This window comes from Ursus arctos, unplaced genomic scaffold (assembly GCF_023065955.2).
Source record: "Ursus arctos isolate Adak ecotype North America unplaced genomic scaffold, UrsArc2.0 scaffold_7, whole genome shotgun sequence".
NCBI lineage: Eukaryota > Metazoa > Chordata > Mammalia > Carnivora > Ursidae > Ursus > Ursus arctos.
Genome location: NW_026623089.1, coordinates 66,594,010 through 66,610,893, shown reverse-complemented (window position 1 = coordinate 66,610,893; position 16,884 = coordinate 66,594,010). Strand labels below are relative to the sequence as shown.

At 53.8% G+C, this 16,884-nt stretch overlaps 1 protein-coding gene across 1 annotated transcript in view; it reads right to left on the bottom strand.

The window, feature by feature from the left end:
• Positions 1-15,547, bottom strand: part of CAPN9 (calpain 9) — a 40,530-nt gene extending 24,983 nt beyond the window's left edge. The window contains exons 1-6 of the mRNA XM_026504200.4: positions 15,319-15,547; positions 9,622-9,691; positions 5,915-6,033; positions 4,143-4,276; positions 1,083-1,251; positions 25-108 (exon numbers count right to left, since the gene is read on the bottom strand). Of these exons, the coding sequence (XP_026359985.3) occupies positions 25-108; positions 1,083-1,251; positions 4,143-4,276; positions 5,915-6,033; positions 9,622-9,691; positions 15,319-15,531 (789 nt within the window). The 5' untranslated portion in view covers positions 15,532-15,547. The remainder of the gene's footprint in view (positions 1-24; positions 109-1,082; positions 1,252-4,142; positions 4,277-5,914; positions 6,034-9,621; positions 9,692-15,318) is intronic.
• Positions 15,548-16,884: the final 1,337 nt, after the last annotated feature.

Genomic DNA, 16,884 nt, shown 5'->3' with positions numbered 1-16,884 from the left:
TCCACAGGGGTTCACGTTGCTTACCTGGTCAATTCCTGTCACACTGTAGGCATGGCCCTTAATGAGACCAAAAGGCGTCCGGGCTTCAGATTCTGCAGCATTTCTGATCTAAAACGTGAAAAAAAAAAAAAGCAGCGTTGGACCCATTGGGTAAGCCAAGCCTTCCCTCCCTGCCCAGACCCAGCTCCGTGCCTGGCTCAGCCCCTTCCGCTCCCCCAGGTGAGAGCCATGTGCCTGACACATAGCAGGTAAGTACACAGGACACCCCTAAGATGGTTAGCAGTAACATACAGCAATTCCTAGTCTCTCCCCAGGGTGAGGAGATCCTCCTTCCCAGCTCAGACTCCAGGGAAAAGTTCACTTTTTCGCGCCAACACAGAGCAACTTGACCCCACCCCCCATCACGTAGCCCAGTACAAGATAGAAGCATGATCCCGTACACCATAAGAAGCATTCAACAGTCTCACACACAACTCTATGTCACAAACTTGGAAACACAGAGGAAAGGGATAATTTGGTAGTGAAGAAGATATTCCCGAGGTGAACCCAAGAGGAAACAGAACTTGAATGGGTTCTAAAAACTGAATGAGGTAAAATTATACGTGCATGCGTAAGGACATTAGAGAAAATACTGTTAGATTCCTATCTACTGATGTGACTGTTTTAATGTTAGAGGAAGTAGGAAAAAAACAAGTTTCAGAAAAGTATAGAGTAAGACTCCGTTTAGTAAAATCAAACCAAAATTCTCCTATGGTTGTGTATATAGGCGAATGCCTGTCTGTCCGAGTAAGGAGGGGGGTTTGAAGGGCACACACCAAGTGTCCCAGGGTGGGACCTGGGCAGGGACATTGAAGTTTGCCTTTGTACATCTCAGGATTGTTCTGCCTGATATAGTAAGTGTGCCCTAACTTTGTAATTTAGAAAACATTAAAACTTTTGTTTTAACGAAAATAAATAAACATTGTCACCCCCCACCCCCACCCCCCGAAAGTTATACTCCTCCCCTCGCTGGGCCAGGGCACCTGCTGGTCTGCAGCCCCAGGACAGTGCCGGGAATGTGAACAAGCAAGTGAACGACTTACATCAATGGAGCAGCCCACAAGAGAGCCCCTCTTCAGGGCCTTCTCTAGAATCTCATAGAAGTTCTCTGGAGCCTCTTTAGTTGCAAAGGTCTCTGCTACACCCCCGGTGAAGTCTTCCATGGCCTCGATGGTGCTGCCCCCCTTCAGAGCCTCATAGCTGCCGTTCAGCCTGTCAGGGTGGCAAGGAAGGCGCAGAGACCGCTGCAGAGAACAAGGAAGGCCACCAGGTGGCGCCCCTTGGCCAGAGTTTTTCTAACGCTTCTAAGAATCCTTGTCTCTCCTGGCCTTGCTTATTTTATTGCTCAAACTGTTCCAGCTCCGGCTACTTTCAGCCTCTCCAGCTGGCTCCTGCGTCCCTTTGACATAACCCTATCAGTGTGTGTGTGATCTCCAAGGATCTTTTATTGGATTCCTTTTATTGGAAAAACGGTGTTAGAGACCAAGACCCGTGAAGTAGGGGTGCTTGTTCCTGTGGGGTTGCCATTCTTTCTAGGCCCCCTCTGCTGACAAAGTGAGGAGATGATGTATGTACACTGACCCAGGGTATATACGTGTATCCACCTGGAACCATCTCTATTAAAGAAAACATGATAGCAGCCTGAGTCTCCAGCCTTAACTCACAACCATAGGCATCATTCTAAGCCTCCTGCTTTCACTTCTCTGTACCCTCCTCTCCAACAGTGAGAAACCTAGCTCCACCACCTGCCATCCACCTCCTTAATTGTTCAACTCACTACATACATATCAGAATTGTATACACGTATCGTATACATATTGTATATATGTATCAGAATTGTTGTCCTAGCCTCTATGAGAAATCAGCCTGAGTAGAAGGCTCGAGCATGATTCCTTTTGCTTTTAATCTTACAGACCCCGTTCACGCCCACAGTTGCTCAGGTCAGCTCCTTTTTCTCCTACCCCTGCAGCAAGTTTGCTGCATAAATTTGCAATACAGTTAGATGAAATGCACCGTCTGCATTTCATCCTGGGATTCCTCATCCTTCTTGATGATTCTTAAATCTTCATGCATTAAGCTTCATTCTTTGTGCCATAAAGTTTTATGGGTTTGATAGATGAATGGTGTCATGTATTCACTATTACTGTATCTACAGAATAGTTTCACCACCCTAAAAAGATCCCTTGTGCTCCACATATTCATCCCTACCTCTGTCCTTCCCTCCCCCTGAACCCCTGGCAACCCCGGATCTTTTTACCGTCTCCATAGTTTTGCCTTTTCCAGAATGGCATATAATTGGGATCCTACGGTAGGTATCCAGCCTTTTCAGTTGGGCTTCTTCCGCTAAGCAGTATGCATTTAAGATTCATCCGTGTCTTTTCGTGGCTTGATAGCTCATTGTTTTCATCACTAAATAATGTCCCACTGCCTGGGTGTACCTCCATTTGTGGATCCGTTCATCTTGAAGGACATCTTGGTTGCTTCCGGTTTGGGGCAATTATGAATAATGGCACAATAAACATTTGTGTGCAGGTGTCTATGTGGACATAGTTTTTATCCAACTCATTGGGGTAAAAATGACTTTTTACCAGACTCATTTACCAAGGAGTATGACTATGTTTAGTTTTGTAAGAAACTGCCAAATTGTCTTCCGACATGGCTGGACCATTGCTTTGTCAGCAATCGGTGCTGTAAGTAGGCAGTGGTATGTCGCTATTGTTTTCATTTGCAATTTCCTAATGACAAATAATGTTGAGCTTTCCATGCGCTTATTTGCCATCTGGACACCTTTTTTTTTTTTTTTTTTTTTTGGTGAGGTCTAGCACAATCATTTTTGGCCTGTTTTAATGACCAAAAATTAAAGCTTTTCTTTTTTTAGGAAGCTCATTCTTCACTCTTTGAGTGAATACCCTTCACCTTGCACTGGATCCTGCTAGCTGGAATTCCTGACTCAAGCCTTTTTCACAGCTGCAGGGGGAAGATTTCCCTGGGTTGGGCTCACCAAGAATGAAGCCATGCCTGGCCAGCCCCGGAGAGCACAGGTGTCAGCCCTGGAGAGGATCCTGCCGAGGTCTCCTGGTGGGGGACTCCCCATGGGGTAGAGCTGGGGCTGGGTTTCCCAGCTCTCCTGTGCCCCTTTGCCCACCTAAAGCCTGTCCAGCGGCTCTGAGGAGGGTGTGGATAGACCTAGGTGGTGCAGATGGGCACGGGGGGGGGGGGTAGCATACCTTTGGTTCTTTAATTCTGAACCACTGATTTCAGGATTAATTAAACCTCTAGTTACCTTCACTTAATTTTGCCACTTGCCAAAGTTAGAAGCACAACTATTCTTCCCAGTTCCCATCTCTGAAGACAGGTTTCCCATGGCCTGAAGATCCAGGATGAGCCCAAGAGGGCCTCCCAGGGGAGCACTGCTGTCAGCTGAGCACAGAACTCAGGCCACTGTGGCCTTTTGCTGACAAGCTGATGGGCTGGAAATCGAGAGTGCTGGAGGGAACCGAGGTCATCTGGTACATGATTAAAAATGACTGTTTGAATTCTACTTACCTTGAGCTTCCTCAGCTCACAGCTCAAACCCACAGAGACAGAAATCAGCCTGCCAGGGGCTGGGCGTGGGGGATGGGGAGCTGGAGTTTAGTGGGTTCAGAGCTTCCGTTTCGCAAGTTCTAGAGGTGGGTGCTGGTGAGGGTTGCACAGCAATGTGAATGTACTTAATGCGTCTGAGCTGTACGCATAAAAATGATGAAAATGATACATTTACCGCAGCCCAGATGTGTGAGCCATGACGGTGCTTGGTGGGAAGTTGGGAGAGCCAATTCTGCTAACACATCCAGATTTTCCTCCGCCTACCCTCCCGGCTCTTCGGAAGGCCATAGGGGGGACGTGTGTCACCACCATGCCCAAGGATGGGCACAGCGAGGCCATGACAGGATAGCTGTCCGGGCTCCCTTTCCACCCCCGACCCCGACGGAGCCTCGGGCAGGTCGGCCTCCCCCGGGCCACACCTGTCAACCTGTGTCCCTGCTCCCGGAAACTCTCTGAAAAGGCCCTGGGGGTGGAAACCTGCTTCCTGGACAGGGCCCACCCATGCAGGGGGCACTCACTTGGCGTAGGCTTTTTCCAGCAAGGCGCTCCAGAACTCGCTGTGGTCGGCGGAGTGGAGGAAGATCAGGCGGTCCTTGAAGGTGGGCAGCCGGTCATCGATGACCACATCCAGCCACTCGCTGTGCTGCCAGAACTGTTGGCCGGGGCGGAGAGGCGGTCATGGGGTGGCCCCAGGGGAGTCCAGCCCCATCTGTGAATGTGCATCACCTGCCTCTTTCTCCCTCAGACCAGACTGCCCTTATGGTCTTGAGGAAAATCACATGTGGGTTCCATGATGGAGCCCCCCGGACTGTGTCCACCGAGCCACAGGCTGGTCATCCCACCCTTCCATGGACATCCGCCTGAAGACCCAGTGTGGACCCATCAAAGCCAGGAGCCAGCAGGACAGGGTCACATGTAGACACTGCAGGGGGGCTGAGTTCGCTCTTCTCTCTCCCGAGGGAGGGGCATAGTATGGGGTTTGCTCTGCTCTTGGAACAGCGTGGGTCTCTCTGCCCTTCCATCAACCGGCTGCAAGGTGTCTTACATATTCCTCCCAGGGTCTCCTGAGGCTTTCTTGGGGGCATTTGTGACGTCAGGTTCCACGGAGGCGCTGCTGGGGCAGGCGATTAATGGCCAGGCCTGGGCCTCGGGGCTTCCTGAAGCAGGGGCAGGGTTGGGGGCAGTTCCGGGCTGGCCTTCTAGGGGAGTGTTGGCTCAGGGGATCTTACAGGGCGGCACGGGCAGGCCCCACCAGCTGCGTTGACCTCCCTGCACCCTCACACCTGCACTGTGGCTGCCGACAGGAGAGGAGCAGGAAGGGGGCCTCGCTTCCAACGCCCCACTTCCCAGGTGTCGGCATGTGACTGACAGGCCCCCGACAGGGCCAGCGCCCCCCCCCCCCCGCCCCCCGGTCAGAGGCAGGGCAGCAGAGCACAACAGGGCACCAGAGTGAGTACCCAGATGCCCGGCCTCAGGAACGGACGGGACGGGGCTGGCCCAAGCGTGGTGGCCTGGGAGGGGAAGGAGGCCGTGCGGGGGCAGAAGTGCGTGCGGGCCCCATGCTGCCTCCTTCCTAGGATCCCTTTTAGTTGTGCAACCCCCACAGGGTAGCTATCAGTCCTTTTTCCAGACAGCATGTGAAACCTGCCCGAGGTCACCTGCAGACGTACGGGGCAGGGCAGGTGTCAGTGCAAGCTTGGGCCCTATGCAGGGACTGTTGGGGAGGAGAGCACAGAGAGCAGGGCTGTGAGCAAACTGGAAACCAGCTCCCAGGCAGGCTGTGCCCCGAGGGTGGCTCTGCGGGGGTCCCAGAGGGGCGATGATGTGTGCCCCCCACCCCCTGCCCCAGGGCTCCCAGCCCATGACACTTCTGTGCTTCTGTCCATTTCTACTTCTTACACTCACTCATGTCTCCCAATCTGTATTTCTTCAATAAGGAGGATCTCCCAGTTTATGAGAAATAATCCAGTCCCTGGGAGGTAGAATTGTTTTAGGCCATTTATGCTAAAAGCACGAGCTATTCTGAAGACTAAAACCCGTCAGCATGGACCTCCAGACTTGCCACAATCGTGCTTGAAGTCTTACTTTGTATTTTCCACAAGGGTTCACCACGGGATGCCTATGCTGCCCTTCTCATGCGTTTAGAGGCGACCCCGTGGGGCAGGTTTGGGGTGCAGCTTTCACACAGATAAGGGCACATTCCCTCCAGGATCACCAAGCAGCTGAAGAGGCTCATGGTGTCATGCTGGGCCCCAAAGAGCTAACGCCCCTGGCCAAGTCTCCCTCTTACCTGGAAGTGGAATATTCCAGCATAACCGGCTCCAAAGCTTTGGTCCTGGGGGATGACTCTAGCCAGAGCTTTCTCATTCAGCGTCAGGGACGCAATGGCAGCTAATAGCCAGCAGTCGCCTGCAAAAGGAAAGCCATCCATCACGGTTTTCATTGTCAATTCACAGTGAGTGGGAAAACTCTATGCCAGAAGCAGGGGGTGCGTTTCAGATGTGGCCACGTCTTTTCTGCATTTAGGAAAATGGACAGAATACCAACAAATACCTCTGTCCTCCCCTTCTGCCTCCCTTCCTGGCTCTTCCTGTGCCCGGTTTACAATGCACAGCTGTGTCTGGACGATGTCATTGGATATGATTACTTGGCTTTCAGACATATGCTCCATCGTGCTCAGCCCTGTGCAGTTCCAGAGGCTTCCCCGCCAGCGCGCCAAGGCTGCGGGCGTTAGCGTCAGCGGAGCTGGGTGGGTAGGCATTTCGTAGCTGCAGCCCAAGAAATGGGGGTCCTCAGAAATAGCCCCTCGTGGTGCCTGGGGAGGGCGTTTCTGGGACTGAGGCCTCCCCACAGCACAGACTCGGCTGAGCTAGAGATGAGAACAGCTCCCGTTATGTTTCATTTTCCAGATCTGCTGACTGGTCTACTGATTCCTGCCGCTGTGACTTCACGTGGACACACACAGAGGACAGCTCCTAAGGGAAGCCAGACACCAGACAGCATTTATCTGTGCTGTGCCAGACTCTTGGAAACAGCCACTCGCCTGGCCTGCGACTGGGACAAGTGCCCCTCGTCATGGCTCCCACGACCTACGTGTGTGAGCGGATACTTGCAAGTTTCCATTTCTCCAACAGGACCTCTCTGTGTTACCCCAGATCTCTTTGTTGGCAGTAGGTGACACCACCGTCATTGGAATTCAAGACCCTGGCACACTCAGCTCGGCTTCCTCGGGGTTCACATTTCTGGAAAATACCATACAGCCCATGACCCCTTCGTGATTGTTGTGCACAGACAGGAGCGACTCGCAGAGAGTGTAGCATCAGGAAAGCTCCTTGCAGAGCCGCCCTGCTTCTGGCTTTCCCTGGGGTGTCGTCAGTGGGGCCCATGCCACTGGCTCCTCAGCAGCAACAGCTTTTTGCAGCCCGGGGTCTGGCTTTGGGGGAGATGCTAATGAGAAGGGACACAGAATCTTCCAGGATTTGTTCAGCAGACATCCCTGAGTGCCTCCTGGGTGGAGGGGGGGGGAGGGGGCGGTCCCTGCTCTCAGCTCTGGGGTGGAGGGGCCCCCTGCTATGTGCTGACCTCCTCCCCACTTTTCTTCAAGTTACAGCTTTGCCCAATGCAGGAAAATGCATTCCTTTTTTTTTTTTCTTTCTTTCTTTCTTTCTTTCTTTCTTTCTTTCTTTCTTTCTTTTTTAAGATTTTATTTATTTATTTGACAGAGAGATAGAGAAAGAGCACAAGCAGGCAGAGCGGCAGGCAGAGGGAGAGGGAGAAGCAGGCTCCCCACTGAGCAAGGAGCCCAATGCGGGGCTCGATCCCAGGACCCTGGGATCATGACCTGAGCTGAAGGCAGGCGCTTCACTGACTGAGCCACCCAGGAGCCCTGGAAAAATGCACTTCTTTTCCTAGAGTGCGGCAGCTCGTGTCTACTCAGCAGGGAAGGCCCTGAGCTTTTGAAGGGGTGGGGGATTCAGAAGCCAGTGCTACTCATACAATTTAAAGCAAAGGAAAAAACTCAACAACAAAGCAATATTGCTTTATCTCTCTGCTGGGCTGTGTCGATGCATGGCATTGTCATAGCAACGCTCTGCCCAGGAGAGGACACCCTCTGAAAGTCGGTTCGTCGGGCAGCTGGGTGCACAAGGGCGTGCAGGGAGGGCAGGCGACAGTGGTGGTGTTCTAGCTCTTATTTTGGGTGTCAGGCTCACAGCTGTTCAGTTTATTGTTATCCCTCCTGGCTTATACAGATGTTATGTACAGTATTTGGAAGTAATAAAAGTGTTACAAAATGGGGGCTCAGTTGGTTGAATGTCTGCCTTTGGCTCAGGTCATGATCCTGGAGTCCTGGGATCGAGCCCCATGTTGGGCTCCCTGCTCAGCAGGAAGTCTGCTTCTCCTTCTCCCTCTCCTCCTCCCCCAACTCGTGTTCTCTGCCTTTCAAATAAATAAATAAAATCTTTTACAAAAAAGTGTTACAACATAATAGTTATAATCAACACCAACTAAGGTTAAATATGCAGTTGTAATTCCAAATAGATGTTTGCACTCATGCCACAAACCAAAACTTTGAAACGCAAAAGAGCCTGTACGATACCTCTCTACTGGATAACAACATAGGGATGGGGGCGGGGGCCGGGAAGGGAGGCAGAGGAAGAGTCTGGAGGGAGAGACGAGAGAGGAGTTGAGGACGGGGCAGACAGTCTCCCAGAGAAGGCTTACCCCCATCAAATGAAGATGAATCCAGATGTAATTTTTTTCAAAAGGTCAAAGTCCTAGCTAGGATGTGTAATTCTATTATCTGTACAGTTAACCCTTGAACAACACGGGCGAAGGGGCACTGACCCCCCACGCAGTCGGAAATCCATGCATAACTTTGACTCTCCCAAAACTTAACAGCCAGTAGCTTGCTGTTGACCAGAGCCCTTACCAATAACACAGTCAGTCAACATGCGTTCTCTATGTTTTGGGTATTCTGTACCGCATTCCTACAACAGGAATGCAGCGAAAGAAAACGTTAGCAAGAAAATCATAAGGAAGAGAAAATCCATCGACAGTAAGATACTGTGTTATCCAAAAAAAAACCCACGTATAAGTGGACCCCTGTTGTTCAAGGGTCACCTGTGTCATGGATCGATCTATCGATCTATCATCAACTGTCGTCACTCTAGGTCCGCGGCTCTGGGTTCTGTGTTTGGGGTAGCTGGCTGGCGAGCACGAAGGCTGCGGCATGACCCGCGGCAACCATTAGACCCTCGTGCTAATTCGCTGTAGGCCGGGCCTCGTAAGCTTGTCGCTCCACTGGTGGTTTTTTCTTTTCTAGGAGTTTTTGTTGTTGTTTGTTCGTTTTTCATAGATAGAATAAAGGTAAACCCAGTCCAATTTTGAACTAAATCCTGAAAAGCAATTTAACAGACTTAGGGGTACTCTTAGGTCAATTTTTAGGAAGGAGACTGTGAAGCTCCTTGGGGAACCCCACAAAGCCTGAGTCCCTGGGGGGCAGTGTGGCGTAATGGTTAAGAGCAAGTTCAGATCCTGACTGCCTCGCCATCCCCTCTGTGACTTATGATGCTCAGCCTCCCTCAGCTTCAGTGTCCCATCTGTAAAAAGGGTGACTGGGAAGATGACCCGGGACCGAGTTACTGCTTGCAAGTACTAGCCGTGTCACGTGCAGGGAGCCAGACCGGCGCCGCGGCTCTCTGTTCTCTGTGAACTGAGCCCCACGCTGGAGGCACATCCGTCCCCAGGGGCACGAGAGTGCGAGGAGCCTGGAATCCATGAGGCTCCCTCTGGGGAAGCAGACTGGCAGACTGGGAGGGAGGAGGGGAGGAAGTAGCAGGTGGTAGCAGAGATGTTCCCCCAGACCCTGTGCCCTTCGGGTTTCCAGGGGTCCCTTGATGCTCTTGCCATGGTGGCAGCTCAGAGACCCTGTCCTGCTGGCCCCCCGGGGTGCTCGCTCCAACCCCCCTCTCTCCGTGCTCCATGCCTCACACTTACCAAGCTCCCCCTGGCAGATATCTGTCCTGGTGGCCCCTCCAAGAATGAATTCTGGGTTTTTCACTATTTCCTGGAAGAACAAAGGCGTTACTGGGCCAGTGTGATTGGAGCGGGCTCAGGGTCTCTCTCCTTTCTGGGAGCAGAGGGTTTTTTCCTCTATTTGATTCTTTTCCCGTGGAGGGGTGCCACAAACTTGGGCCTGTCTCTGGTAGACGGCAGCCCCTGGGGAGACAGCCTGCCTTCTGGGCAGCCCGTCAGTGCCAAACAAGCAACTCCGGCCATGCTTGGCTGCAAAGCAGGACCATGAATTGAAGATTCCCATTGCCACTCAGGCCCTGGGCTAGCAGTTGGGGCAGGGTGGGGGGGACATGAGTTCAAATCCTGTCTCCACTCACGGGCATTATACCTTCTGTGGGCTTCAAACTCTTCATCTTAAAATGAGGTAATACATACACCACAGACCAGTGCCTGGGATTAAATACAAATTCATGCTCACCCACCCAACTTCTTTCTTTGTTAAAATACGCATCGTGTGTATATATATATATATATGCATATATATGTCTACACATATATACACTATACAGTGGGAGATACATGCATATATCTCTCATGTGACTTTACCTCAGTGCATTACATAGATTTCATTCTATATTACACATTATTGTATTATTATGTGTACATAATTTCTTATATATACATATGTGTAGAAAGAGATACGTATAAAGCATTAACAGAAAGTGTTTGAAAGCAATTATATAACGTTCATATATTCTTTGCATTTTGCTGAGGCAGGAGTCTCCATTCCTGACAGGGACCATGGCAAAGAACAAGAGAGAGAAAGGCCCTGCCCTCCTCAGCTGCTGAGTGACTGGGGACCAGTCACAAACCGGTGCACGGACATCCACGTTCTGGAGTGGCAAGTACCAGGATGGAAGGTGTTGGTGCGGAACGGGGCTGTGTGAGCTGGAGCAGTCAGGGAGGGCCTCTCAGGGACCAGACAGTTGAGTAGGGAGTCATGTGAGAGTCTAGGGAGAGGAAACAACAAATCCTCAGGCATAGAGGAAAGCTGTGGCACACAGCAGATGCTCGGTCATTTTAACAGGATCTGAATGCAGGCTGAGGAAGGGGTTTTTCCCACCCCGTTCCAGAAACAGGACTGGAGGCAGAAGTCCTGACCAATACGTGGGTGGATGCCCTGGGGGACAGCTCTGCCCTGAACGGTCTTCCTCAAGCTCCCCAGGACCCTACTTCTCCTCTGATCCGTGTCCCTGCTCATAGCAGGAGGATGGCAATCTCTTTGTAGGAAGGGGCATTTCTTAAGACAAAGAGCCAAAGTGTAAAATGAGGCACTTGTTGTGCAGCCGCCAGGATGGGCCGCCTCGTGGGGGGTTGGACACCCCCAGCATCTGCCCAGAGAGCACCGCGTGGGCTTGTTTTTCCAATATCTCAGTAAACGGGTCAGGAGAATTGCTGAACCCTGTGCCGTCAGCTCACCACAAACCCAGGTGTGGCAGAGGTCCCACCGACACCCCAACCCCGCCCTTAGCTCCCGCCCGTAGCCCGGAGACAGGAGACTCGTCACTGGATGACCCTTGTCTCCCGAGTGGCAGGCAGGGCCGTGGATGGGGGAGGGGGCAGCTCCTCCAGGCCAGTCTCCTGGCCCGTGCAGACCCTTCACATGCTCTCTCCCTGCTCCTCTGCCCAGGTGTTTGCAGGTGGCTCTGGGCCACACCAGTGGGAAGGTGCAAACCAGCCCGGGAAAGTGCGCTCCCCGCCGGAGCCCACCCCGATCAGCACAGGGGCTCTGGGCGCGCCATCTAGCTTCTCCAGGCTTTGTCTCCCTCTTTCAAGTGAGGCACAGACCACCTTCCTCCGTCTTAGACGTTTGGGGCTGGGTGCACATGTGTATTGGAGCCCCTGCCCCGAAGGGTGGCCCAGGAGTTCCCATGGCAGCCAGCCCCTATGAGGGGAGCAGGGCTCTAGCCGGCCAGACTCCCACCGCCATGGCCCTCATCCCCATCGCGGATGGAAAATGGGCTCTGAAGGCTGGCAGATCCTGCCCCGCAGGCTGTGGCAGATGCTGGGCCTCCCAGAGGCCAGATGGGCTGTGGGCGAGGAGCCCCACCCCCTACTTGCGACCCTCCCCTTCCCTGTCTTCGGCTGGCCCACCCTGCCAACTGTGCCAACTGTGCCCAAAGCTGCCACTGCCTCTCGGCTCCATCTTGCAGCTCGTCGTTTTTGTCCAGGAGAGTTTTATCAAATTGCATCAAACTGTGGATGGATGGAGAAAAATACAAAAGGAGAAAACGCAGACACTCTCACCAAGTGAACAGAAATTAGCCATCCGGTGTGAAGTGGTGAGATCCCCAATGTCCCCGGCTGCGTGGCTGATACAGGGGTCTGTCCAGTGCTCCTGGGAGCCAGTGAATCCGCGCGCCATCCCGGGGTTTCCTGAAGGGGTCACCCGAAGGGGCGGCCGCGCGGCCACCGGCCATGTGGCCATGTATGCTGACAGATGTGGGCCTCACGTGCAAGGCATGTGTGGCTTGCGTCTGTATGGTCCGTGCGTCCGTCTCACGTGCACATTGGTTCTGTGCATACTCTGAGGCATTGCATTCGTGCCTGGGCAGCCCGCGTGTGTGGACGGCCCAGGGGTACATTTGTTCTTAAGGAATGCTATTTGGGGGCTTGAGGAGGAGGGCTGCCTGTCATGGTCCTGTGACAGGAAGATCAGAGGAGTCTCGACCAACCTGAAGTGAACCCAGCCTGAGGACCAGGTGTCCTGGAATGTTCCCTCTTGGGGCCTGATCAGTTCACTTTGTGTGTCATCAGGGGCTCAGCCACGCACACAGACGTTACTTAGCCATTAAGTTGAAAAGGGAAAAGCCGCATTTCTAACGAATTTGGAGAGGCTGGGCCCTGTGATTGACAGCTGTGTGCTACCCAGGGCTGTGAAGGCCTGGGGGTGTCCCTGGAGGCACAGAGGGAGCAGCAGGCCCAGTGCGCAGGGCAGTCGTGGCCACGGGCCGCCGTGTACACAGGCCGCCAGGGGGCCCTCAGCCTGGGCTAGAGGGGTACGAGCATCTTCAGCAAAGGTGTCCTGGGTTTAGGCTGAGAAGTTAGGGAGGGCATTGCATAGAAGAAAGGAGAAGGATGCAGACAGACAGGGAGTCGAGGAGAAAAAGGCCGAAGGAAGTGCTTGTGAGCTGAGAAAGTCAGACTGTGGCCCAGGAAGCCAGGCCCTTGGCTGCCTGGTGGCTCTCTGTACCCCAGACACGCTCCTCCCTTCTCTGACACACAGTCCTTTCCAAGAGGCCCACTGGAGGGGATTTCACCTTCTCTCCCAGCAGAGCCTGTCGCCCCACCCCCACTGCAGGGCCCCAGGTGATCCCCCTCAGTGCTGAGCTCATGGCTCCCTGGAGGGCGAGCCTGGATGGCCGCTGCCCTCTGCTGTCCCCTTGACTGTTCTGATCCCGGCTGCGCTGGTGCTCACTCCCCCGCCTGCGAGCACAGCTGTGTTTGACAAGAAGGTGGTACTGGGGAGGGCACCGCACCCCACGGTCCCACAGGGCAGCTCTGCACTTTCTCCCCGACCATGTACCACTTACGTGCGGAGCAGACATGCAAACCGCGCCCAGACCATAAAGGCCTTCTTGAGGGACACGGGCAACGCTTAGCATTTCCTTCCTGCCACCCGCCCACCCACTTACCAGGGACCCTGGCCCTCCGTCATGCAAAAGGAATCTCAACCCTCACCCCCACCCAGCCCTTTGTCTGCTGATTTCACACTGGTCTGTAAGAAGTCTGCAAAACCCCTGGCCCCTTGGATTGCAAACAGATAGGTGTGTTTCTGGGAATGAGGACAGGAGGGACAGTCTCAGTGTCATGCAAAGTGAATGGCAGAACAGATGCTGGGAACAAATCCATAGGAAGGACAGCAGCAGTAGATCTGAGTTAGAAATCGGTCTGCCCTTGGCTGGGGGTGGAGGGGCCCGAGGGCACAGCGATTGCGAACAAAAGCATCCTCCACGCTGGCCTGTGTGCATCCAGCTTTTATGTTGGAGAAATTCCAACTTTGGCAAAGAGAGGGTGAGTTGTACGAGACAGCAGAATTACACATTAAGCCAGGGGGTGGCAGTGCAGACCGCAAGCCAGGGCGCCGTCCTCCACTGGGGAGCGGCTGGTGTCTGGTTACAATGACAGTAGTAGCGACCACAGTCCCGGACACTCATTTATGGGCTCTTTTCTGCCTCCTCTACACGTTAACACGGTAATCCCTGCGACAGGCCTGCAGGGCCAGCAGCGTTATGACCCCCCCTTTTGTGGAAGAGGAAAGGCTCTGTGTGGCGCACAGCTCAGACCCCCCAGCAGCGGGGAAGGGTCGGCTCGTTCCCTGAGAAAGCTACCTCTTCCAAGGTCATGGCTTTCCGTGAGGGGCACAGACACAGGTGACGCTGTCACCCCTACACAAGGCAACTCTGAGGGTCCATCCCAGCTCTGGGGTGCCCCATGCAGCTGGCTGAGGCCTTTATGGGGCCATTTATGGGGCCACATCACAGCCCAGAGGCTCGTCTGCCCACTCCTGCTCCCTGTCCTTCCGCAGGGGTTGATCCTGAGAGGGCGCGGGTGATAAACTGATAAACGTCCTGAGGGCACTGTTTGTGTGGGGTCTGGAGAGGAGGTCCTGTAGCCGTCGGTGGCACTGCTCTGGGGGGACACCCGTAATAGCAATCATGGCATCTGCTGCCACTGGCTGCAGACTGTTGGGGGACATCGGATCTACACTGCCCGTTCCTGCATCACAGGTGAGGGGACTGAGGCTCGGAGACGTTAGTGCCAGGACCACAGTCGTGGGACAAATCAGTGGGAGGGTGGGACCAGCACTCAGGGTCTCACCTTTTGTCCAGCCCTCTTTGCGCCCCCCTTGTCCATAGCAACCTGTCCCCACAGGAGCCGCCCCCGGGCTGGTTCCCACCGGGAAGGAATGACAGCCGGCATCTCCGGCATCGTTCGGGCAGAGGTCAAGGCTGGACTAACCCAGCACAGCAAATATTGACTCCTTGTTCGAGGCACCAGCTGGCGCCCCTGGGGACCATCCCCTCCAGACTGTTGAGGGTGGGGCAGCTCGGACACCGTCTCCCCTCTGGGAAGGGACATGCATGGTTTGGGAAGAGAGACCCTGCTTCCCGAGTGTTCCATCCATCACGTGTGTGCTGAGCGCTTGCTGCGTGAGTGTCCATCCACACTGAGCATCCGGGGCTGCAGCCAGAAACTCCCTGGCACCCCACATGCCTCCCAGCAGCCTCAGCACACGGGGCCAGACTGCAGCCCACCCAGCTCTCATGTTTGCCTTTGGGTTCCCATAGAACATGTCATCTGAGACTTGTCTCCCACTCACCACTTAATGACAAGCCCCTCTCTGGCTCAGGGTCCCAGTCCCGGGCTCACCTCAGTGGGAGTCTGAGAGCTGGGGGTGGGGTGCAGCCAGACACGCTGGGCATGGCCCCGGAGCATCCCTGGCCTGCTGGTGAAGCCCCCTGCATGTCACTCCCTCTGCAAACCGCACAGCATCTCGAGGGTAGATTTGGCAGATGAGTCTGTGTGTAGCGCACGCCCCCCGCCCTCCTTCTCTTTGCTCGCCTCTGCAGCACCCACACCCTGCCTGCCACCCCCACCACTTCCTCTTGCACTCACCCCGGGCCGTTTCCACACAAAGGGGATCTGGGGCCTCTCGCTATAGAAGAGAGAGGAGTTGTTGGCTGGGAAGTCTGGATCCTCAAACAGGACGCCCTTCTGTGCGCACTCCTGCCTCAGTTGCTCGAAGCTCTGGCCTGAGGAGTGGGTGATGCGGGCATCCTTGGGAACTGGGTGCTTCTGGGGCCCTGGGGCCCGATAGAGGTAAGGCATGGCCGCTCCCCTGCTGGTGGGCTCGGTCCGCAAGATGAGCGTGCTGGTCAAGAAGGAGCCAGCTCAGGGAAACTGGGGCTCGGTGGCCCTTGGCCTCTTCCTGTTTGCCTGGGAACCTCCCTGCAAAGACTGATATGAGGCACACCCTGATGGCAAACTGTAGAGAGAGCTCTCTGCCCTCCCAGGGGCTCCTGCAGACCCAGAGGGAGCAGTGAGCCTGGGCCGGTTCCAGGCAGAGGCAGCAAACTCTGCTCAATGCACTGGGCAGACTCCGTGGGAGAGAGAGGATGGCTTCATGGGAAAAGAGAGCAAGAAAGCACATCAGTCTGGGAGGCGGCAGGCAGCATTTGCTTTGCGGGAGGAGCGATTACTGTGTGGTCTTGGATCACATCTGAGGTCAGAGAGCTGCAGGGTTTTGTAGTTGGAAGGGAGCTTGGTGAACCGTCATGGCACCTATTACAGGGACAGGGCTTACCCAGCTCGCTCTTGGACCGCCTCACTTTGATTTACAGCAGAGGTCCACAAACTTGTTCTGTAAAGAGCCAGTTGGTCAATATTTTCGGCTTTGTGGGCCATACGGTCTGTGTTGCAACTACTCAACTTTTCGGGTCGTAGCGCAAGAGCGGCCGGGGACGCTGTGTGATGAAGCAGCATGGCCGTGTGCCAATAAAACTTTATTTACAAAACAGATGGGCTGGCGGATGTCGTCCAGCCAGAATTTGGTGACTGACCCCTGATACGGGTGTGCTCATAGAGGACGTCAGCTCCTGCTCTAGGGTACAGGCGCCTCTGTTCTCCAACATTCCTGGCAGTAGGTGTTGGGAAACATTTGCAAAAGCAGATATCGTATTAGTAAAATTCTGTGTCCTGTAAAACTTTACAAACAGGATTTCACATTTGAGAAGAAATGAGGTCCAGAGGTTGGAGGCAGTTTAATAGAGTATTAGCCCCCGTGTGAAGCCCCTGGTCTTCTAAGCACTTTACAACGATATCGCTGCGATTCTCGAACTAGTCACAGTGGCTGTTGGAGTCATGGGGTCTTGAGTTAGTGGGTGTAGTTAAAAGACATGAGTTTTGGGGCGCCTGGGTGGCACAGCGGTTAAGCGTCTGCCTTCAGCTCAGGGCGTGATACCGGCGTTACAGGATCGAGCCGCACATCAGGCTCCTCCGCTATGAGCCTGCTTCTTCCTCTCCCACTCCCCCTGCTTGTGTTCCCTCTCTATCTCTGTCAAATAAAATAATAAAATAAAATAAAATAAAATAAAATAAAATAAAATCTTTAAAAAAAAAAAAGACATGAGTTTTTATAGGGCCTCCCAGTTCCCGGGAATGTTCTTAGTTTCACACTTCCTG